Genomic DNA, 24687 nt, shown 5'->3' on the forward strand with positions numbered 1-24687 from the left:
AGGAACCTCCAGCCTAAAGTTTCAAAACTGCAAATGGTGCAAAGGATAACCTCGATTCTTTCAGGACTGTTCACCATATCCACAGCCCTCTCCGTTGAATCCTAGGCTCTAATTTTGAATTACTTTAGTGAAACTGTGCTGAATGACCTTCTGCATGTTTCTCTTTGAATCTCCGTGTGTGTGTGTGTGTGTGTGTGTGTGTGTGTGTGTGTGTGTGTGTTTCATCCAATTTCCTACTTAACATTACCTAGGGGACAACATATAGTTTTACAAATACACAATACTAAATAGAGTTCTATATGCCATAATACCTAAGGTAAAAAGGAAGATACACAGGGACTTAATTTCTTTTGGGGGTTAAAATAAATCCACATACTTTTGATATGTGTGGCACTTACCAAGAAAAAAGTTCATCACTTTTATTCCAAGAACTTTTCTGAAGACATATCACTTAGCTTGTTTTTCAGAAATCCTAATATAGTTATCAAGAAGTCAGTGCATAAATTAACTCATAAAAATGAACAGGTTTCCAACTTCTAACTTCTTCTATTGTAAGAAATAGCTTATTCACATCATAGCATGTTTACTTAAGGGAAGACACAGAAAGCATAAGGCTTTTCTCTATGAAAATCAATTTTGTATTCAGGCCACATTATCTCAACAATATTCATTTGGAAACATAAAAATCATCACCACCCAACTTTAAGATTTTGTTATGGCCCCTACTAAAAGACCTGAATCTCAAAGTAAGTTAATTTGCTGCTTTTCCCTTTTAAACATAAGAATCAGAATTTTTTCTAATACTTTACCTGTCTCCTGTTCTCAAATCCCAGGAATCTTACTGTAATTGCATTTAATATGGAAATAAATAATAAAATACTTTGGATTTTATAATTTTCCCTTTTAATATTTACTAAAAAAGCCCAAATGCATTCCATATTGAAAAACAATGGAATGAATTGAATGTGAAATCGATTCTGCTAGAAAATCTAGGTTAAATAAAAAGCTAAACTCGAAACACAGGTGGAATAAATCCAATCACATATTTCTCATAGGACACTCCAACTCCATATTTCTATTTGCTGAACATCTTCATAATGGCAAGAATCAGGTAAGGAGTGAAAGGCAGGCTTTTTATAGAAAAGTAAGTGAAACCTTCACAAATTATTTTAGCTACAGAGTACTAGACAGGGTTTCAGAAATAACTTTTAATTTATACAAAATCCTCAACAATTAAGATTTTGTTGTCATATTTGATAAGCAGAAATGGATTGGCTAACTTTTTTTTGAAGTGTAACTGGTGTTCAGCATACATAAGTCAGAATTTGTCTAACTATGCAATCAGATATTAAAAGGATTGATTGGAGAACTTTACAAAATAAACCCTGACAGAAATAGATAGGATGTTTGTAAATAATTCTCCCTGTAGCTTTAAAGCAGTTATTATGAATGCTTCAAACCCACATTTAAATTTATTTTTACAAAACACTAAATATCAGCTATGTAATAGTACAACTTCAGGGAGGAAAGGGACAGAGTGTGAAAGTCCACCTGTTCATTTCACAAATATGGAAATTCTGCCCTCTCAGGAAATACAACTTGCCTAAGGTCACCCAGTAAAATAATGAAAACACTAGATAAAGGCAAACGCTTCCAATCTTTCTGCACCTCAGATATTTTTATTTTTATGAAATTTGCCAGTATATATTTTTCTAACTCTAAAGAGTTAATAAGATTTACTCTTTCCTGGCATACTTTCAACCAGCAATTATAAAAAAAATTAGTAAATTTAATAAGTGGTTTTTCTAAATGAGTAAGCTTTTTTTGTACTTAGATAAGTTTTTAAAAGATTCCAAGGTTCAATTTGGTCATAACTCAGTTGCCCTGGGATCATCTTATTCACTAAGGAGAGGCAGTGAGAACAGGTATAGTCTTACGTTCTGCAAGTTGAACTGCAGCTGTTGTTTATATGGTGCAAATTCCTGGGCGAGTTCATATCCCTCGTGGTAAAAAGTAAATAAACCCTGAAGGAATGACAAAAGCTGCAAAAATAAAGAGATACAAAAGAAACCATGAAAACGTGTTTTTTAAAAATGATGATCAAATATAATAAATTAGAGAAATTATATTTCATTCTAATCTCTCAAGCTAACAAATTTTGAATCTCCTTACCTAAGTAGGCACTAGAATTATGGATGTGAAACAGAAGACATGGAAGTTAAATTTTTCTTTTTGGTAGACGTGATTTAATATTTAAGTCTTGTCATGGACAGGTGTCAAGTCAAGTACTCTAATCTTCCAATGCACTGATGAAATATCCAGGAGAGAATATTAATGGGGATAAAGACCAAAGGAACATAGAAGAGATTCTAACCAAAATAGGGAGGTCAAACATGTGCAGATGTGAGGAAGACTAAACCAGTAAATTAAAGATAAAAGTACCCAAGGAAAGGAATAAGGATGGCCAGATGAGATTAAGAAAAATATCACAAGGTGGCAGTACTGGTTTGGGTATTAAACAGACAACACTTAAGCAGCAGGAAGAACTCAAAACAGAGGGAAGAATTGAGCAAAAACATGGTGCTAGATACAGATCTTTCATGTAAGAGCTAGAGTAAAATCTCCTTTAGAAAAGCACAATTTCTATGATCCTAGCCTTCTAATCCCAAATTCAGATGCGCTTATTTATGATGTTCTTATTTGTAAAGCAAGAGCAGTTCTCCATAGAGTTACAGGACACAGTTGTTTATGTGAAATGTTATAACTGAAAAATAATTTACTTAAATTTTTTCATTTAATTCACTGGGATTTTATTCCACAGACATGTCCACCAATTCAATCTCATCCACAACTTCTTCCTATAATAAAGTTAGAAAATATTTTTGAGAAGTGGCTAATGTTTTTCTAATTCAAATAGCATAATATGTCTGTAAACTATTATTTTAAATTAAGGAAGAAACACAATTTGAAACCATTTTCGTATGTGAATAACATCCCGTCATTTCCTCTGTCTGGGGAAGAAGGAGAATTCAGCTAAGCATCAACTGGTATGTGTGTGTGTTATGATTTCCAACAGTTAAATACTGATTCTACAATGACCTAATGCTCTTCTTCCTATAACAAGTCAACTTCTTACAAAATTATGTTCGTTTTGGAAAGCATATACTTTCAAATTGGTTTTAAGTTGTTATATTTTAAAGAATTTCCTTCACTTGTTCAACAGTTCCTGATAACGTGTCAAAATGTATTGTTTGCGGGCTTCCCTGGTGGCGCAGTGGTTGAGAGTCCGCCTGCCGATGCAGGGGACACGGGTTCGTGCCCCGGTCCGGGAAGATCCCACATGCCACGGAGCGGCTGGGCCCGTGAGCCATGGCCGCTGAGCCTGCGCGTCCGGAGCCTGTCCTCCGCAACGGGAGAGGCCACAACAGTGAGAGGCCCGCGTAACGCATAAAAAAAAAAAAAAAAAAAAATGTATTGTTTGCAAATTTTTGAACTATTTTACACTGTCAATTTTACATCAATAATTATTATCAAAATTAAAATTCAATAGCTTATCCTTTACTAAAAGTATGCTATATTTGTTAAATTACCCAATAATTTAAGATATATAGTTTGCACATATTGTGGCCCAACTAAAAAGAACTGTATCTTAAAATAGGATTAAAATTACCTTTAACTGAGGCTTGGATGTGTAGATTTAGAGATTTTCAGAGACAAAATAAGAAAATACTTTTGAAGTATTTAGGCCTTCTAAATATCTGAATAATAGTTTATGAAGTTGTTGGAAGGAGTATTATTTAATTTTTTAATGTCTATAATTAGCCCACAATTAAACTGTCTTATTAGGAACTGGATGCCATAAAAGAAAGATACTATTCTAATATCATGCTAAGTACAAAGAATCTAACTTATAAAGAAGATACTTTAAGAATATCTGCAGTAAATATTCCCATGAAATACCCAATTCCCTGAGATCCATCTCCTATTGGCAACTTCTGGTAAAATTCAGGTTCATTTAGTAGCAAACAAATATGTTTTAATCTCACAATGCATGCTGAGCACACACTAGGAACAGTACAATTCTTTGGGAGGTACAGAAAAATTATATACAAAGAACCACCTATCTTTTACTTTTGTTTCACATCTACTTTGGAAGTAGCATCTGGGAAAGTTTAATAAAGACAGCATGTATGAAATAACTGCCTCTAGATGGTAGCAAAGTTGAATGTTTCTTAGGTTTGAATATATACTCATTCATTTCATCCTCAATAAATTCCATGATGTTAAATTAAGGAAACTTAATAGGACAGCCTGACAATCTTTAAGAATTGCATCTCCTACGTGTCATTTTCTCTGTTCAACGTGCCTGAGTGGGTGGAGTGGTGGGAAAAAGACTACAGTCTCAGCTTACCTTAAAGTAAACTTAACTTTTAAATAACAATAACAGTCACTACAAACTACTAGATAGACAGATTAGGTTTTAATATTAAGAAAGGCACTTTTATCATCAGGACAAACTCATATAGCATTTCATTATTCCCAAGGGCTTTAGAATCAAATGACTTCTCCACTCCAAAAACCTGATCAAATGTAAAAACTGATACTGCCTTTATAGATAATCATTTAGCAAAACCCATTACAAGTCAGTAAGGGAACAGCTATTCATAATTTCCCAGCCCATTAATCACCAGATTTCAAGCCTTAAGGGCTCACAGTTACCAGTGATACTGTGAATAGCAAAGTGAAAAAAGGTGTCAGGGTTTAGCATGGGAGTGAGGGGCAGACCTCCGAAGCAATTTGGAGTAATTCCAGTAATTCCAGATGACTGCTGTCTAAACTGAGCAGCACTGGGATAATCAACACAGTGTGATATGGAACAAGGACAGACATATAAATCAGTGGAGGAGAACTGAGAGTCTAGAAGTAAACCCATACATCTATGGTCAACTTATTTTCCACAAGGGTGCCAAGACCATACAGTGGATAAAGAATAGTCTTTTCAACAAAGAATTCTTGGACCACTGGATAGCCACATGCAAAAGAATAGAGTTGGACACCTATGTCACACCACAGACAAAAACAAATTAAAACTGGGTGAACAGAATGGTATGTGTATTATTATACAACCCAATAAGGCAGCTTTTCTTAAAAAAATAAAGCAAACACTTATACACAGAGCACCACAATGTACTAAAAGAGATCAAAATCTTATAAAGATGTTTACATTTGGCCACTGAAATCTAAGAAGATTGGAAAAGTAGGGCAAAGGCAAGGGATCAATTTTCGTCCTGTACAGGTGTCTGACCTGCAAGTTACTGCTGTAGTCTTTGCTATTCTTTATGGAGGAAAGAGAAACACGTTAGAGGACAGCTTCAGAATGACTACAGAGTGCTTTAAGTCTAATGCATGTATGCTCAGAGGAGTTTATTGAATGGAAATGAAAAAGTATCAAAATCTAACCCAATAAATGAGAAAACTGAAGAAAAAAAGGAAAGTCAAGGATGGAAAGTGGTCAGTCAACTGTGGCTTAGGGAGACAACTTTTAAAAGAGGTTGATGAAAGAAGGATGGGAGAACAAATGAATGAACGAATAGATATGCACATAGATTCAATTAATTAAAAAAGCCAAAATTTTTTGAAGTCATGGCTATATACTGCCTCAGCAGTAGTCTCACTGGAGTTCCTGAAGGTAAGAATTTCTAAGATCTCAAGGGGATGGAATTCAGATGAAGTGGCAGTAGGGAGAGGTAAAATTCTGTGGTAAAGGAACAAAACCAAGGAAGAACAGAACAGTCAGCTTATCTTTTCAACTAAATGGGAATGAAGAAGGTAACATGGCCATTGATGTGATTAAGCCCAGCAGAAGCTACGTTTAGAACAGGCCTTTACATGATGGATTTTTTTTTTCTTTTTTTGGTTGGTTTCTTTTTTTTAAATTTTTTTAATTTTAAAATTTATTTTAAAAAAATTTATTGGAGTATAGTTGATTTACAATGTTGTGCTAGTTTCAGGTATACAGCAAAGTGAATCAGTTATACATATATCCACTCTTTTTTAGATTCTTTTCCCATATATGAAGTACAAGGGGATGAGTTAGCCAAACACATAGAATGCTTTTTTCTTACTTTCCCAAAATTCTATTCACTATCTAACTGCTATTATAAATTTCAGATGTTCAATGACAGTATCTAGAACTAAATCCAAAAACCAACACAGTTTTTATTTAAAAATATACAAGCTGAGGAGAGCTTTATTGTTTCATTTTTATAGAACAATTGCACTTAGGTTTTTCAGCAGGATACAAATGTAACCTTTAGTCCTACAGTGTTTTTCTTTTTTTTAAATGACATTATCTTATAGTCTCACTTTAATTTTCCCTAAATTAAATTTTCTACATTAAGGCTAACCAATCATATTGAAAAAGAACACAAAAGGTTTGACTTTCAAGACCTGAAAGTCTATATACTATCTGATAGTCTTTTTTTAACTTAGCAAGTAGCTGGTGTTCAGTCTCAAAATTATTCAAATTTTTTAGAGAACCCACAAAGCATTTTATAGTATACTTCATGATATAATAAGTTAAAAAACTAAAGCATGTTAACTAAATTACCTGAAATTTTCTTCAGAAAATGATTTAAAATTAAATTCAGCAGAATAAGGGAAGAGGATCAAAAGCAGTGTGCTTTAGTTTATATTTAATAGTTTATTTTCATTTATCATATGAATTTTAAACATAATTCAAAAAGACTAAAATGAAGGCTAAAAAATACTCTAAAATGAAAATGTTATTATGGAATTTAGATGTATACTTTGAAGAATGTTAAAATTAAAAATGTGTTTTTGAAAAAGCTTTATCTGGCTTTGAAGCCACACTAATAAATGATTCATCAATACTGTTTTCATATCTAGTAATAACAGTCCATGTGAGAGCTCACACTAGCTGATACCTTGCTGATGTTAATAATGAACCAGGCAATTACTCTGTGCATTACCTGCATCGGTTGAGACTCATCACAATCCTGGGAACTACATACAAATTTTTATCCCTGATTGACAGATAAAAACCTGAGGCACACAGACTTTGAAAAGCGTGCCAAATTCACACAGTTATTAACACTGAAGCCAAATTCCATCTTATTGTCACTCAGCCATTATACTTTTCTTTCTCTACATGGAAAGTGGCCAGTCACCTGTGGCCTGGGGAGACAACTTAAAACAGGATGATGAAAGAAGGATGAAAGAACAGGTGAATGAATGGACAGGTATGTGCCCTGACTCAAGTACCTTTACCAAAGTAAAGGTCAATCTCTTACTTTCTTTTTCTAATTTTAAGGAATCAAAGTAGCTTTACAATCCAATTTTCTAGGGTCATCCATTTTATTTGGTCAGAGCAAGTATTAAGAAGAACTAATTTTTGTAATCAAGTAGCCATTAAAGCAGTAGGTGGTACAAAACTGTAACTTCAGACTTGGGTTCTCGATTCCTGGTTCTCCCCCTCTTTAGGTTTGTGACCTCAGGCAACTAATAATCTTTCTGTGACTTAACTTCCTCATCTGGAAGGATAACAACCACTAATAATAAAGCTGTGGTGGGGTTCATGTGGGAGAACACAGAAAACATGGGACACATAGTAGTTGCTCACAAAACATTAGTCCCAACTAAGTACACTCAAAGGCTATAATCAAAACATACACCAACTGCAGCTGAATGAACCATAAAGGAGTTGTCATAAAAAGATTCTTTTGGTTTTCTGAACCACAAACTTTCATGTCCCATAACAGACTTCTGAGACACTGGGGTTAAACTCTCTTAGGTAGGTTGTTCATGTTCAGCTACTTCTCAAGCTTTTTCTCCTAATCCCTCAAAATTCCCAGAAGCTCCGGGCAACCCTGAGAAGTAGGAGGATCTTACGGTCAAGAGTCAGGAGATGATGTTTCTCTCTTGATGATCTCTTTTCCCCCATTACAGACCTGAACTCAAATATCTTTTTGGCAAATCTCAAAGGTTGCAGCTAGGACTGCTGGACAGAAATATAATGTCAACCACAAATGCAAACCGATGTGAAATTTTTAACTTTTTGGTAGTCACAAGAAATTTAAACCAAGTGAAATTTAATATTTTGATACAATGTATTCAAAAGATTATCATTTCAACATGTAATCAATATAGAAGAGGTTTTAATGATATTTCACACGCTTTTTAAAAATTTTTTTGTACTAAAGCCTTTTCAATCTAGTATCTATTTCACACTTGGAGCACATCTTAATCTACACTAGTCTCATTTCAAGGGTTTGATAGATATACACAAGTAGTTGCTACCATACTGGGTAGTACAGGTCTAAAATCATGAGTTAGCTACCATCACTTTCTAAATAAAATATGATAGATAAACAGAGGGGAAAAAAGGCCATTAAAATCATAAAGCTAATGGAGAACTGAGTTTAAAAAGCTGGTTTTCTGTATACTTCAAAAATAATTTATAAAAAATATATAAATGCCCCCTCTTTTTCCCTTGTATTAGACCTAGATTCTCCTTAGAATAATGACACTGTAAGAACATCTATTCCTAATATCATCTGAATATTCTGTAGAAGTTTTATTGTAAGTACAAATTGACCCTTAAACAATTTGGGAATTAAGGACGCCTACACACACACACACACACACACACACACACACACACACACACACACACAACCTTTGCAACTCTGTATATAACTTTACAGTCCTGCCTTGGTACGTTCTGCATCTTCAGACTCAACCAACCAGCAGATTGTGTAGTACTGTGGTATTTACTGAAAAACATCCAAATATAAGTGGGATCCACAAAGTCACACTCATGTTGTTCAAAGATCAACTATCGTAGGATCTTGACATTAATTGGAACAATGTAAAATTATCTCAAATGATCATCATAAAGTAAGAATATTATTTAATGGGAATCACCAGGACTATTTATATTTTCTACTTGATATCATACAATCTGTATGAGATTAGTTGCATCCCTAAAGTATTTTGCTTTACTCTAATGCTTATTTGTTAAATAAATCTCAGGTAAACTGGCATAGACTGCTTCATTTCTGCAGTATAAAACTTTATGCAACAGGAATTGGATTTCTGCAGAAAAAACCCTGCAAAGATACTAAAATATCCTCATGTTCTTTTATGTTTATAGCTCCTCCGGGCTTTGTTTTTGAAATTTTGAAAGCTTTTTTCCTGCAAATTGATTTGTAAATGTATAACCTAAAGAGCAACATGCCCATGTTCTATCGCTCCCGTTTCTATTCTTCTCAACATTGGGGTGGAAATTAAGTAAAACCCCGTGGATGAGACTTTGCGGCTGGAAATGAGAAGGAGACTAAACTGACAGTACTATTTGGTTTGGCCAGACATTCTAATAGGAAAAATCCAGCAGCCAGGAAAATATTTTGGAAGAAGGACAAATTTAACATTGACCTTGATTGTGGTGTCACCAGAAAGGCATGCGTTACAGAAGACTTATCATCAGACCATCCCAGTTCGGGATACAGTACAGGGAGAGAAGAAAACACATTTCAATTGAAGGACAATTTCCATTTCTCTTCCTATATTATCACAGGAATTCATAAATTCGTATCATTCCTTCTGTGACCTATGAGCAAACAATTTTACAACCTTTTCTTTATATACCTGGTGTCATCTTACAGAATGGTCTAGTTCACTGTTCCCAGACAGGATGGGCTATAAAAGAGGCTCAGATGGGGAAATAGGCTACCTGCATACCTCTCCAGAGAGAGAGAGGCACTACAGATGTAAAAGGATAATTCCAGGTGTGAGGAAGAACCGCAGAGAAGATGAGCACAGAATATGAAGGGAATGGGAACCGGTAATGAAGGAGTATGAAGGAAAATCATCAGAATTAATGGGGGCATTCTAACAAAGAGCTAAAATTCAGAAATTCCAAGAGGCAGGCCATAAGGAGGAAGTTTGCCAGCATGGAGAGAGGCTTCAAAAACCATGATAGACTTCAGAGGCAGAACTTATTAATCCATGAGAAGGGGAGTAGGAATTTTAAGCATTAGTCATCTTCATTTACTAGGGCTTATTAGGCTGACCAGTTGTCCATGAACCCCAGATGAGTTTCGGAGACCCCCCCCAAAATTTTTAATCAGATCCTCAAAGCATCTGCTAAATAAGAGGTTATCAATTCACCCTAAGGGGTTTAAGGACTTAGCTCTTTGGCAAACAGAACTTGGAGTCAAGGCTGTCATCCCAAACAGAGGGTTAAAGTTAAATCCCTGAGCCTGTGGTGTGGCCTCTGGTTCCTTAAATCCTTCTAGCTGAAGGGCTCGCCTTAGAAACTTGCCAAGTGTCCAGCAGAAAGTCAGGTGGCTACGGCTGAAGGGAGAGGAGTGAAGCAGAGGTGCTGGGAGCCAGGCAGGGGCTGATGACTCTTCCCAGACTCTGCCTCGTCTCAGTTTCTCATCATCTTTAGGGAATCACTGATGGGCTTTCATCAGGAAATAAAATTTTCAAATATATTTTGAAATGGATCTTCCCTTCTCCATGTCACCTCCACTAAAATAGGAATAGGGTATTTTATTTCCCATTATAAATAGATTTTTTATAAACTGACCTAGGAAGAAAAGTATGGCTTAAATTATATATTTGATTGCTTACATATTTTATGATTGCTACTCCATCATCACATGGGAACTGAGCACTATCTTGGCTATAGAACTCACCCTTATTCATCATAGATGATACCTCATGAAGATGCCTACTCAGTCAATATTATAACATATTAGGGTATTACTTGGGAAAAAAATGCTAAGAAAATGAAGCAAGCTTATAAAGACCAGCCACCTGTTCTTTTTCTATAATGCAGTTTACATTAGGGAATCCATTACTTTTTACACTGACTTAGGAAAATAAATGACTTCACTGGAAAGTCAGGCAGGTCCCAGCCTTGCAAGGAAGCAGGGTGGAACAAAGGAAGAAATACAGCCTTACCTATTCTCCCTTCAACTAAAGGTTTGGTAAATGGGTCACTTTAGTGGTGAGGTATATTCCCTTAGGTATATGTAATACACACGCCTTAATTTTTAATTTTAGGTTTCTTAAATCAATAGGCTATTCTTAGAGCAGTTTTAGGTTTATAGAAAAACTGAGCAGAAATTATAGAATTCATAATATGTATAAAATAGATAACTAATAAGAGCCTGCTGTATAAAAAATAAATAAATAAAATAAAATTTAAAAATTAAAAAAAAAAAGAAATTATAGAGTTCACATACACACCCTTGGCCCCTACCCACACAGAGTTCCAATTATTAACATCTTGCGTCAGTGTGGTACATTGGTTACAAGTGATAACCCAATATTGACATATTATTACTAAAGTTCATAGTTTACATTACAGTTTACTCTTGGTATTGTACGTGTTATGAGTTTTGAAAAATGTATAATGAATAACATGTATCCACCATTACAGTGTCTTATAGATTAGTTTCATTGCCCTAAAGTGCTCTGTGCTCTACCTACTCACCCTCCCTCACTCCTCTCTCTCCTTTTATATTTAAAAAAAACGTAATTTTCAACAGAAAAAAACGCAAATTTTGTTTCAGAGATGTACCGTACCTACTATTTTATAGGGAAAATAAATCTTACCGGTTCGACAAATTCAAACTTCTTTTTTTCTTGAACCTCTTGAATTTTAAAGACATATTCTAGTGATGCCTCATAGAAGTTTTGATGCTCTCGGTCAATCTGTGTATCTGCCTAAAAAGCACAAAAAAGGCAAATCATGACGCAGGGAGCAATTATTGAAGGTTCTCTGTTAGAGAGGAACTCAAATCCTGTTTTACTCTAAAATCATTAAAAAAAAATTAAGTCCTTCAAAAAGTTTGAATACAGCAATTATTATGTCTTGGGAATACAGAGGCTAGGAAAACACAGTCATTGCCCTCAAGAGCTTATAGTGTTTCAAATGGGAAGAAAAATGCACATACACACACACACAGAGCAAGCACACAACATTCATTAAAAAATTATTATAAAAGGGGTATGTAAAAATATATGGAAATCTATGGGAATCACAAGAAAGAGACAAATTCTAGGAGAAAATGGTGGTGTTCTGAGTTGAATCTTAAGGTAAATAACTGGCTGTGAAGAGTCAAAGATAAAAACAAGGTCACTCCCATGAAAAAGTAAAAAGGCATGAAAGAGTCTGACAGAGTTTGCCTTCAGAGTAAGTAAGTGGAAGGAAGGAGGGAGAAGCAAGGCTGGAATCACACTATAAAAGATCATGAAAACTGCATAATGTTTGGATTTAACTGAGGAAAAATCATCTGAGATTATTTTTGTATATGGTGTTAGGGAGTGTTCTAATTTCATTCTTTTACATGTAACTGTCCAGTTTTCCCAGCACCACTTATTGAAGAGGCTGTCTTTTCTCCACTGTATATTCTTGCCTCCTTTATCAAAAATAAGGTGACCATATGTGTGTGGGTTTATCTCTGGGCTTTCTATCCTGTTCCATTGATCTATATTTCTGTTTTTGTTCCAGTCCCACACTGTCTTGATGACTGTAGCTTTGTAGTATAGTCTGAAGTCTGGGAACCTGATTCCTCCAGCTCCATTTTCTTTCTCAAGATTGCTTTGGCTATTTGGGGTCTTTTGTGCTTCCATACAAATTGTGAAAATTTTTGTTCTAGTTCTGTGAAAAATGCCATTGGTAGTTTGATAAGGATTGCATTGAATCTGTAGATTGCTTTGAGTAGTATACACCACCAAATGTAAAACAGATAGCTATTGGGAAGCAGCCACATAGCACAGGGAGATCAGCTTGGTGCTTTGTGATCACCTAGATGGGTGGGACAGGGAGGATGGGAGGCAGATGCAAGAGGGAGGAGATATAGGGATATATGTATACGTATAGCTGATTCACTGTGTTATAAAGCAGAAACTAACATACCATTGTAAAGCAATTATACTCCAATAAAGATGTTTAAAAAATCATCAGAATATTAAACAGCAGAGCCACATATTAGGTAAACTCTTACAGAGATAATACTGGTAACAGAGCCCCCAAATGCAAAGCTTCCAAGCAATGAATCATGCTCCATCAATACCATGCACATTCTCTTCCTACTTCTATGCCCACCATCGTCCTTGGATGCTGTCTTTAAAACTGACTTTGGTTTAGTAGGGAGGCATGATTTTACTTTCGTTGCCCAGCTACACACTCCTCACTGCCAGCTGAGATTACTAAAAGCAGATGAAAAGAATGGCCTCTCTGGAATACCAAGTATCTGCCAACAACAATTTGGGAATAGGATATTGTTTTGTAGCCATTTTACAATGATAATTTAACAAACAAAAGCTTAAAGAAAGATAAAATTTGGTTTTCTGGCTTAGCATAGCATCTTAAAACTTCATTTGAAAGAAAGACTTTTAAAAATAATTATATTTACTTACTACTTGCTATGCAATTATTTATATAATTTAAAATGGCCCAATATTATAAGCAACTCAGTAGGCATTTTTAAACTTGAGAATTTCAAGTTTATAAACTAATATATGAGAAGAACACATAAATCAGGTAAGAAATTTGGACCAGAAGCTTCTCAGCACCCAAAGTCATTATTCCACACAAATCATATATATTTTCTGTTTATCATTGCTTAGAGGAACACACTATGTATAAACAAACGGTAAGGGGGTACAGGTGGTGGTATGCTAATAAATGTTTAACAATTGGCTCTCTTGTGGGTGGGGGAGGGTGTCTGATTTGCAGTATTTGCTGTTTTCTGTGGTAAAATATTCCCAAAATAGCCAGTTCCAAATCACAAACACAACATCACTGAACGAGTGATGAGAAGGAGATGAAAAAATCAGCTCTCCAAGAGGAAGCTTCAGTACACCACTGGGTGTAAAGGATGCAAGAATAATTTCAGTCTCACAGATAATAGTCTATTCCACAAGTTATTTCTGAAGCTTTCATTTACTTTAAAAGATAGTCTTTGTGTCAACTAGCACACAGTAACAAACTAGAATGTTGAGACATCTTAGAGCCTAAAATGAATATTTCTGGTCAACAAAACTGTGCAGAAAAAGTTAGCAGAGCAGGCATGAATACTATCCACTGAAAGGCCTGCTTACAAGGTTGGCCCTTGGCTGGTATATGGGAATGTGGATTTTGGGAGGGTTCCCACCAGCCTAACTGATAAGAGTAGTTCACTATGCTGAAACTGTGCAAACAGTATGGTTTATTTTGAACACCTGCTTTCTTTCTGGGAGTCCGGAATTTGGGTACATGATGGGCAGAGGGTGCCTATATGACAAGCCCCCAAAACAAACCATGGGCACTCAGTCTATGAGTTTCTAGTAGACCACATTTCACACATGTTGTCACAACTCATTGCTGGGGGAATTAAGTCCTATGTGTCTCCACTGGGAGAGGATTCTTGGAATTTTGTGCCTGGTTTCCCCTAGACTTCAACAACTAAATTCAATATACTGAATCTGCTTTGAAAGGTCATCTAGAATGCACAGTGCTAATAGAATACAATAGCTTAATTCTTTTCTTCAGTACAAGATTTAGAAAGACATTCTTTTACCTCAGACGAATTCCTTTAGTATTCAAGCTCATAGTGTGTAGCAGACACTTACTTACATACCCACTAGCAACTGTCATGTATTTTGTACTGGAGAGGTAGAATAACTATGTAATTTATTGTCTAAACTTTTAAAACTGAAAAGGAGTAGTAATTATTCCAGAACAACAGGTATAAGCTGTTATTTATGTGGCAAAGTCATCCCAGTAAGAAACCAAGTTAATTACATAAGAAAACCACATAGTTCTTTCTGCAGGTACCTAACTTTTTCCCTAACCACAATAAGCTGTCTCAATTCAAAATAGAGGAAAAAGGCTCAGGTGATGTTTGTTGAATCGTTCCCAGAGGAGAAAGGATTTAAGCTGGATGCTGAAGAATGGCGAGGTTAGAGTACATGGAGATAAAAGAAGAGTTTCGGTGAGGGAATAAAGTCAGGAGAAGTTATGTTTTGGTAGATAGATTGAAAGTGTTGGTTTGAAACAGTCAGAAATGAGAATTGAGGCAAAATAGGGAGAATGACACGTCATCCTATAAACCATGCAAAAGCTTGAGGAGGGTGTGGACAAGATCAGAGGTGAACTTCAAGAAGATTAAAGCGAGGACACGGTAGAATGTGTTGATTCAATGGTAAAGCTGGGTGCATGTGAGTATAAGGAGAGCTCTTATTTGATAAGGGTAAAGGTATTTGGTATATCCTAGAACGAGAAGTTGAAGGATGTGGGTGTGAGAAGCAAGGGGGAAAAAAAAAAGTCAAAGATAATTTTGACACAAGAAATAATACCAGCATTAACAGAATTAAAGAAGTGAGAAGCAAATTTGAGAAAATGTGTGAGATTTCACATGTGTCACTAAGGTGTTGTAGTCGGAAGTCCTGGTAACCAGTCAGTGGACAGTGCAAAGGTGGTCAGGTATGATGGTGGGAGATACTTGCCGAGATGTTACAGACAATATGGAAGAAGCAGAGCTAGTAGGGACACAAACTGAAGGATAAGAATAGAGCTATGAGGTAGAACCTGAGGGATTCCCTTCATTCAGGAGGTGGGAAGAAGAGGAACCTTTTGAAAGTGTATTTAGTGATAGATGGAAACCCAAACTCTGGGTTCCTAAAAGGAATCCCTTTACTTTTTTCCTAACTATAAAAGTAATACATATTCATTACTATAAGTTTATTGATTGTTCATTAATATAACAGGAAAATGTAAAGAAAATAAAAATTGCAGCCCCACTATCAATATTTTGATGTGTAACATGCACACAAACACAAACTTACTTTAAAAAACCTGAATAATAGTGTATATTCTGGTTTAAATCCTGTTTTTTTTTTTTTTTTTCCTCTTAGGCCAAAAAATATTTCCAAATGTCTTTAAATGATTTTCCAAATAAAACTTTTCACAGCCATATCAATTCCATTTTTGGCCAAGCTATATTTGTATATTTATCCCAATCACTCTTTTGTGCCATTTCAGATGTTTCTAAAATTTGCATTGTGAATAACTCTTGGATCAACATATTTACACAATTTATTTTTATGATCATTTCTTTAGGGCAAATTTCTATCAATAAAATCACTTCAACTATCTTGTACATATAACATTGATTGAAATATGATGTCAAATTTACCTCAAAAGTTATTGAGTGATTTCATACTCCCACCAGAAAAGCAAATGTATGCTGTTTCCCATACCTTCACTAACAATGGATATTATATTTTAAGAAAATAAAATAACATGCTGCTACTATTATTCAATTGCATTTTTTAATACATGTGACATTGAAACTTACAATATTCATTATGGTTTATATTTCTTCTTTGATGAAGTGCCCTTTCATATTCTTACCCCATTTTTTCCACTAAAGTCTTTATCTTTTTCACACTGATTTGCAAACACATCTTATATATAAAAGATGGTTATCCTGTGTCAAATATTACATAAATTTCCTAACATTTTGCCTTTTAATTTGATTGAATTTTTTTTTTTTGAAATAGATTACTTTCATGCATTCTGGTCTTTCTACATTTCCTTTATGATCTCTTCCTCTTATTTTTTGCTTAGAAAGAAATTATCCATTCACATATCAAATATTAGCTTCTTTTCATCTACTGTAAAGCCCATAATTTTGACGAGTCTATTTCCAATTCTGTTTACTCCAGTGGTCCATCTAGCTGATGGCCTTGGAGATTTACCAACACAAGCTGACCCCTGATTCAGTCCTGGTAATGGGCAGTCACTTATTTTCCATGAGCAAAATGAACAAAGAGTCAGCTGTGCCAGTGAGAAGGCACAGAGGGGTCTTTCTGAGAACTTAATAGGCTTGGTGCTGACAGAAGGACCAGAGCTGCTCTGGAAGGGAACAGATGACTTTTAATGCCATATTACAGAATTAAATACGTGTGTGGCAGCATCACCCTATAACTGGTTTGACTCCTGGAAGGATAGAGGAATAAATAAAAAGCAAGCTACGTTTTTCCTTGACTACATTATATGCTCTGAGGAGTTTCTCTGCACAATATCTGTGTTGTATTCTATTGCAGGCTGTGCCTCCTGGAAAAAAAGTGTGTGTGTGTGTGCGTGTGTGTGTGTGTGTGTGTGTGTGTATAGTGGAGCAAGTGGAGGATGTTACTAACCATGTTATGTTTTTCTAGCATCCAACTAAATACAAAACCAGAATGAATATTCTATCATAGCTCAAGGGATTGAGGGCAACTAACAAGTATTAAATATTGAGCTAGGTTGTCAGGGAAAATTAAAGCATAAACTCTAGAGGACTTGAAAGTTATGATAAAGTTAACATTTTCTTGATGGTTTAAGCAATGTCTTATCTAAGGGTGGCCTCGCATAGTTACCAAGAACCTGATAACCCTTTAGAGACTCTAAAAACTACCCTTGATGTTGAGGCAGTTGATTTTTTTTTAAATTAATTTTTATTGGAGTATAGTTGCTTTACAATGTGGTGTTAGCTTCTACTGCACAGCCAAGTGTATCAGCCATACATACACATATATCCTCTCTCTTTTGGATTTTCCTCCCATTTAGGTCACCACAGTGCACTAAGTAGAGTTCCCTGTGCCATACAGTATGTTACCCTCAGTTGTCTATTTTATATATAGTATCAATAGTGCATATGTGTCAATCCCAACCTCCCAATTCCTCCCACCCCACCCTTTTCTCCCTTGGAATCTACACATTTTTTCTCTACATCTGTGTCTCCATTTTTGCTTCCCAAATAAGGTCATCTATGCCATTTTTCTAGATTCCACAGATATGCGTTAATATATGATATTTGTTTTTCTCTTTCTGACTTACTTCACTCTGAATGACACTCTCTAGGTCCATCCACATCTCTACAAATGACCCAATTTTGTTCCTTTTTATGGCTGAGTAATATTCCATTGTATATATGTACCACAACTTCTTTATCCATTCCTCTGTTGATGGACATTTAGGTGGCTTCCATGTCCTGGCTATTGTAAATAGTGCTGCTATGAACACTGGGGTGCACGTGTCTTTTTGAATTATGGTTTTCTCTGGGTATATGCCCAGTAGCTAGGTCATAAGGTAGTTCTATTTTTAGTTTTTTAAGGAATGTCCATACTGTTTTCCATAGTGGCTGTATCAATTTACATTCCCACCAAGAGTGCAAGAGGGTTCCCTTTTCTCCACACCCTCTCCAGCATTTACTGTTTGTAGATATTTTGATGATGGCCATTCTTACTGGTGTGAGGTGATACCTCATTGTAGTTTTGATTTGCATTTCGGTAATCATTAGTGATGTCGAGCATCTTTTCATGTGCCTCTTGGCCAGCTGTTTGTCTTCTTTGGAGGAATGTCTATTTAGGTCTTCCACCCGTTTTCTGATTGGGTTTTTTGTTTTTTTGATATTGAGTTGCATGAGCTGTTTGTATATTTTGGAGATTAATTTTTTTTAACATCTTCATTGGACTATAACTGCTTTACAATGGTGTGTTAGTTTCTGCTTTATAACAAAGTGAATCAGCTCTACATATACATATATCCCCATATCTCCTCCCTCTTGCGCCTCCCTCCCTCCCCCCCATCCCACCCCTCTAGGTGGTCACAAAGCACAAAGCTGAGCTCCCTGTGCTATGTGGCTGATCCCCACTAGCTATCTATTTTACATTTGGTAGTGTATATATGTCAATGCTACTCTCTCACTTTGTCACAGCTTACCCTTCCCCATCCCCCTCTCCTCAAGTCCATTCTCTACATCTGTGTCTTTATTCCTGCCCTGCCCCTAGGTTTTTCAGAACCATTTTTTTTTTTTTAGATTCCATATACTGTGTTAGCATACAGTATTTGTTTTTCTCTTTCTGACTTACTTCACTCTGTATGACAGACTCTAGGTCCATCCACCTCACTACAAATAACTCCATTTCGTTTCTTTTTATGGCTGAGTAATATTCCATTGTATATACATGCCACATCTTCTTTATCCATTCATCTGTCAATGGACACTTAGGTTGCTTCCATGTCCTGGCTATTGTAAATAGACCTGCAGTGAACATTGTGGTACATGACTCTTTTTGAATTATGGTTTTCTCAAGGTATCTGCCCAGTAGTGGGATTGCTGGGTCGTATGGTAGTTCTATTTTTAGTCTTTTAAGGAACCTCCATACTGTTCTCCATAGTGGCTGTATCAATTTACATTCCCACCAACAGTGCAAGAGGGTTCCCGTTCCTCCACACCCTCTCCAGCATTAATTGTTTATAGATTTTTTGATGATGGCCATTCTGACTGGTGTGAGGTGATACCTCACTGTAGTTTTGATTTGCACTTCTCTAATGATTAATGATGTTGAGCATTTTTTCATGTGTTTGTTGGCAATCTGTGTATCTTCTTTGGAGAAATGTCTAGGTCTTCTACCCATTTTTGGATTGGGTTGTTTGTTTTTTTGATATTGAGTTGCATGAGCTGCTTGTACATTTTGGAAATTAATCTTCTGTGAGTTGTTTCATTTGCAAATATTTTCTCCCATTCTGAGGGTTGTCTCTTCATCTTGTTTATGGTTTCCTTTGCTGTGCAAAAGCTTTTAAGTTTCATTAGGTCCCATTTGTTTATTTTTGTTTTTATTTTCATTACTCTAGGAGGTGGGTCAAAAAAGATCTTGCTGTGATTTATGTCCAAGAGTGTTCTGAGACAGTCGATTTTTAAAATGGTACTTGGTCATGGCCTTTGGTACATGATGGTGACAGTTAGGGGAGCCCTTTCTACTTCATCTACATACTGCATTCTCTCTTAGGTTTATTCTAATGCAATGTTTAAAGAGATATGTGAGCATTTAAGAAGTTTGGAATATGTGAACATAATATTAAATAACAACATAGTACTTCATAAGATTAAATATGTCTATGAAAATTAAAAATATAATTTTCCTTAATAACAGATTTTTCTCTATTTCACTTTAGCCCCAAAACCTTTCCATAGTCCCACAGCTGTATATTAAATTGTCCTATTTTAACAGCAGGTGTTAATAACAAGATATTCATTATAACGAACACATATTTAAATAACAAAACTCCCCAACATTAAAATTTTTAAGTGAAGAAATTCAATTCCCTCTAGGGGAACATAAGAGTATAGAAAAAAGGAATCAGAAGCAACCCTCCCATGCCTTTTGGACTACTGTTCCACTGCATTTGAACTCTAACTCGTCAAGCATGCTTTATGGCTGAATATGGAGGTCAGGGAAAGAAGCATAGGAAGAAGGAGGTCAGAGGACCAGACTGAACTTGAAAAACCGTTCAGGAAGGGAGGTGGCTTTGCTAGAGGATCAGGAGGAGGCATTTGAAAGAGGTTCCCCACCACAGTCCCTAGAAGTACAGAGAGGAGAGGAAGAAGAGATGAAAGGAGGCTCAGCACAGTACAAGATTCCCTATTAAGGGCTAGAGAGCAGTGATGAGCTGTAGGGGGACTAGCTCAACAACTCCCAGCACAGCTCTGAGACACACCACTGTACACTGGGGGAATGATGGATGGTGTGTAAAGATTTAGTTGCTGCCAAGATGAAAGACAAGAGAGCCTTTTTAAAAAAAAAACATATCCCATCACTATTCCTCAGTAAAAGGACTATTCGATTTGACTAATTATAGTTGGAACACTACCAATGAGAAGAAATTTTCAGAAAAAAAGGAAGAAATGGACTCCTTATATGCATACACTGTACATGTTAGTATATGCATATAAGGAATGTTACTGTTGACTTGTTCTTTCAGAAAATTGACATAAAATAATGGAGATTTTAAAACATAGTTGTATATGTATCTTTTATCCCCTTAATGCTGACGCAACACCTTAAAAACAGGTATTTTTAACTTAATATAAATGCTATAACATGAATTTGGTAGTTCCTGCTATTTAAAATATGCCCAACAAGAAGAAAAAGAAATAGCCTTGTTTCACTCTTTCTCATTATTGAAGGAAATACTAATCTTTCTCTTAGAACTGTTAACATTAAATATCACAAGGCATGTAAAATGCTCAGCACAGTACCTGTCTGTAGTAAGTGCTCAATTAAATATTCTTATTATCATTATTTTAATAAAGAGGAGCAGATTCTGAGATAATGTCTACTTTTCGAACTTTGGACTTCACAGGACAATGCTAATGCCCTTTCCACATTTCATTTGGAAAAACTTACCTCCTGCAAATGAGACTCCTTTTTCTTTGCGGACAAATTTAAATGCTTGTCAAGAATAGAATAGTATTTTTCACTCTCCTTGTCAAATTTCTTCTTTCCATCCTAGGAGATCACAAAAACAACAAAACATTCAAATTAGAGAATCAAGAAAACCTTGATTTCCACCATCCCCATCAAACATCCAATGAAATTATTTAATAAAGATTTAGTGAGCTTCAACTATGTGCAAAACTTGATGAAGTAGAGTAGGAAGAAAGATGTGAAACAAAATCATTTGAGTATGTATTCTGCTCTCAAAGAAGTTAATGGAACTATAGTATGGAGGGGGCAGGCTGCCTACAGTAGAATGCCTTTGAACACTTTATAACTGATTCTCAGCAAGAAATTTTGACCTGGGATAGGATCAAGAGAAAACATCTCTTTTAGGCTTTTTGGTGATTCAGATGAGTTAATATACAACCAGTTTAGAGAACCACTTGCACACTCTTCTCAAGGAATCATAATATTTCCCAGCCACAAAAAAGATGCCTCTTACTGAGCTCTGCCCACCAGAGCAACAGTCAGCTCTACCCACCACCAGTCCCTCCCATCAGGAAACTTACACAAGCCTCTTAGATAGCCTCATCCACCAGAGGGAAGACAGCAGAAGCAAGAAGAATTACAATCCTGCAGCCTGTGGAAGAAAAACCACATTCATAGAAAGATAGACAAGATGAAAAGGCAGAGGGCTATGTACCAGATGAAGGAACAAGATAAACCCCCAGAAAAACAACTAAATGAAGTGGAGATAGGCAACCTTCCAGAAAAAGAATTCAAAATAATGATAGTGAAGATGATCCAGGACCTCGGAAAAAGAATGGAGGCAAAGCTCGAGAAGATGCAAGAAATGTTTAACAAAGATCTAGACGAATTAAAGAACAAACAGAGATGAACAATACAATAACTGAAATGAAAAATACACTAGAAGGAATCAATAGCAGAATAACTGAGGCAGAAGAATGGAAAAGTGACCTGGAAGACAGAATGGTGGGATTCACTGCTGTGGAACAGAATAAAGAAAAAAAGAATGAAAAGAAATGAAGACAGCCTAAGAGACCTCTGGGACAACATTAAATGCAACAACATTCACATTATAGCGGTCCCAGAAGGAGAAGAGAGAAAGGACTGGAGAAAATATTTGAAGAGATTATAGTCAAAAACTTCCATAACATGGGAAAGGAAATAGGCACCCAAGTCCAGGAAGCGCAGTGAGTCCCATACAGGATAAATGCAAGGAAAAACAGGCTGAGACACATATTAATCAAATTGGCAAAAATTAAAGACAAAGAAAAATTATTGAAAGCAGCGAGGGAAAAACGATAAATAACATACAAGGGAATTCCCATAAGGTTAACAGGTGATTTCCCAGCAGAAACTCTACAAGCCAGGAGGGAGTACAAGCCAGGAGGGAGTGGAATGATATACTTAAAGTGATGAAAGGGAAAAACCTACAACCAAGATTACTCTACCTGGCAAGGATCTCATTCAGATTCGAAGGAGAAATCAAAAGCTTTACAGACAAGCAAAAGCTAAGAGAATTCAGCACCACCAAACCAGCTCTACAACAAATGCGAAAGGAAATTCTTTGTGGGAAACACAAGAGAAGAAAAGGACCTACAAAAACAACCCCAAAATAATTAAGAAAAGGGTCATAGGAACATGCATATCAATAATTACCTTAAACATGAATGGATTAAATGCTCCAACCAAAAGACACAGGCTTGTTGAATGGATACAAAAACAAGACCCATATATATGCTGTCTACAAGAGACCCACTTCAGACCTAGGGACATATACAGACTAAAAGTGAGGGGATGGAAAAAGATATTCCATGCAAATGGAAATCAAAAGAAAGCTGGAGTAGCTATACTCATTAACAGATAAAATAGACTTTAAAATAAACAATGTTACAAGAGACAAGCAAGGACACTACATAATGATCAAGGGATCAAACCAAGAAGAAGATATAACAATTATAAATATATATGCACACAACATAGGAGTACCTCAATACATAAGGCAACTACTAGCAGCTATAAAAGAGGAAATCGACAGTAACACAATAATAGTGTGGGACTTTAACACCTCACTTATACCAATGGACATATCATCCAAACAGAAAATTGATAAGGAAACACAAGCTTTAAATGACACAATAGACCAGATAGATTTAATTGATATTTATAGGACATTCCACCCAAAAACAGCACATTACACTTTCTTCTCAAGTGTGCACAGAATATTCTCCAGGATAGATCATATCTTGGGTCACAAATCAAACCTCAGTAAATTAAAAAAAATGAAAGCATATCAAGCATCTTTTCTGACCACAATGCTTGATATTAGAAATGAATTAGAGGGAAAAGAACGTAAAAAGCACAAACACATGGAGGCTAAACGATACGTTACTAAATAACCAAAAGATCACTGAAGAAATCAAAGAGGAAATCAAAAAATACCTACAGACAAATGACAGTGAAAACACAATGACCCAAAACCTATGGGGTGCAGCAAAAGCAGTTCTAAGAGGGAAGTTTATAGCTATACAAGCCTACCTCAAGAAATAAGAAACATCTCAAATAAACAATCTAACCTTACACCTAAAGGAACTAGAGAAAGAAGAACAAACAAAACCCAAAGTTAGCAGAAGGAAAGAAATCATAAAGATCAGAGCACAAATAGATGAAATAGAAACAAAGAAAACAATAGCAAAGATCAATAAAAGTAAAAGCTGGTTCTTTGAGAAGATAAAATTGATAAACCGTTAGCCAGACTCATGAAGAAAAAAGAGGGAGAGGACTCAAATCAATAAAATTAGATATGAAAAAGGAGAAGTTACAACAGACACCGCAGAAATACAAAGCATCCTAAGAGACTACTACAAGCAACTGTATGCCAATAAAATGGACAACCTGGAAGAAATGGACAAATTCTTACACAGGTATAACCTTTCAAGACTGAACCAGGAAGAAATAGAAAATATGAACAGACCAATCACAAGTAATGAAATTCAAACTGTGATTAAAAACCGTCCAACAAACAAAAGTCCAGGACCAGATGGCTTCACAGGGGAATTCTATCAAACATTTAAAAAGAGCTGGCACCCATCCTTCTCAAACTCTTCCAAAACTTGCAGAGGAAGGAATGCTACCAAACTCATTCTATGAGGCCACCATCACCTGATACCAAAAGCAGACAAAGATACTACAAAAAAAGAAAATTACAGACCAATATCACTGATGAATATAGATGCAAAAATCCTCAACAAAATACTAGCAAACAAAATCCAACAACACATTAAAAGGATCACACACCATGATCAAGTGGGACTTATCCTAAGGATGCAAGGATTCTTCAATATATGCAAATCAATCAATGTGATATACCATATT

General features: G+C 35.7%; 1 protein-coding gene across 2 annotated transcripts in view; it reads right to left on the reverse strand.

The window, feature by feature from the left end:
* Positions 1 to 24687, reverse strand: part of ARHGAP42 (Rho GTPase activating protein 42) — a 284736-nt gene that overhangs the window by 60808 nt on the left and 199241 nt on the right. For both annotated transcript variants that reach the window (XM_032641263.1, XM_032641264.1), the window contains 3 exons: positions 21256 to 21357; positions 11650 to 11760; positions 1938 to 2042 (listed from right to left, as the gene is read on the reverse strand). In XM_032641263.1, the coding sequence (XP_032497154.1) occupies positions 1938 to 2042; positions 11650 to 11760; positions 21256 to 21357 (318 nt within the window). The remainder of the gene's footprint in view (positions 1 to 1937; positions 2043 to 11649; positions 11761 to 21255; positions 21358 to 24687) is intronic.

This window comes from Phocoena sinus, chromosome 8, assembly GCF_008692025.1.
Source record: "Phocoena sinus isolate mPhoSin1 chromosome 8, mPhoSin1.pri, whole genome shotgun sequence".
Taxonomy (NCBI): Eukaryota; Metazoa; Chordata; class Mammalia; order Artiodactyla; family Phocoenidae; genus Phocoena; species Phocoena sinus.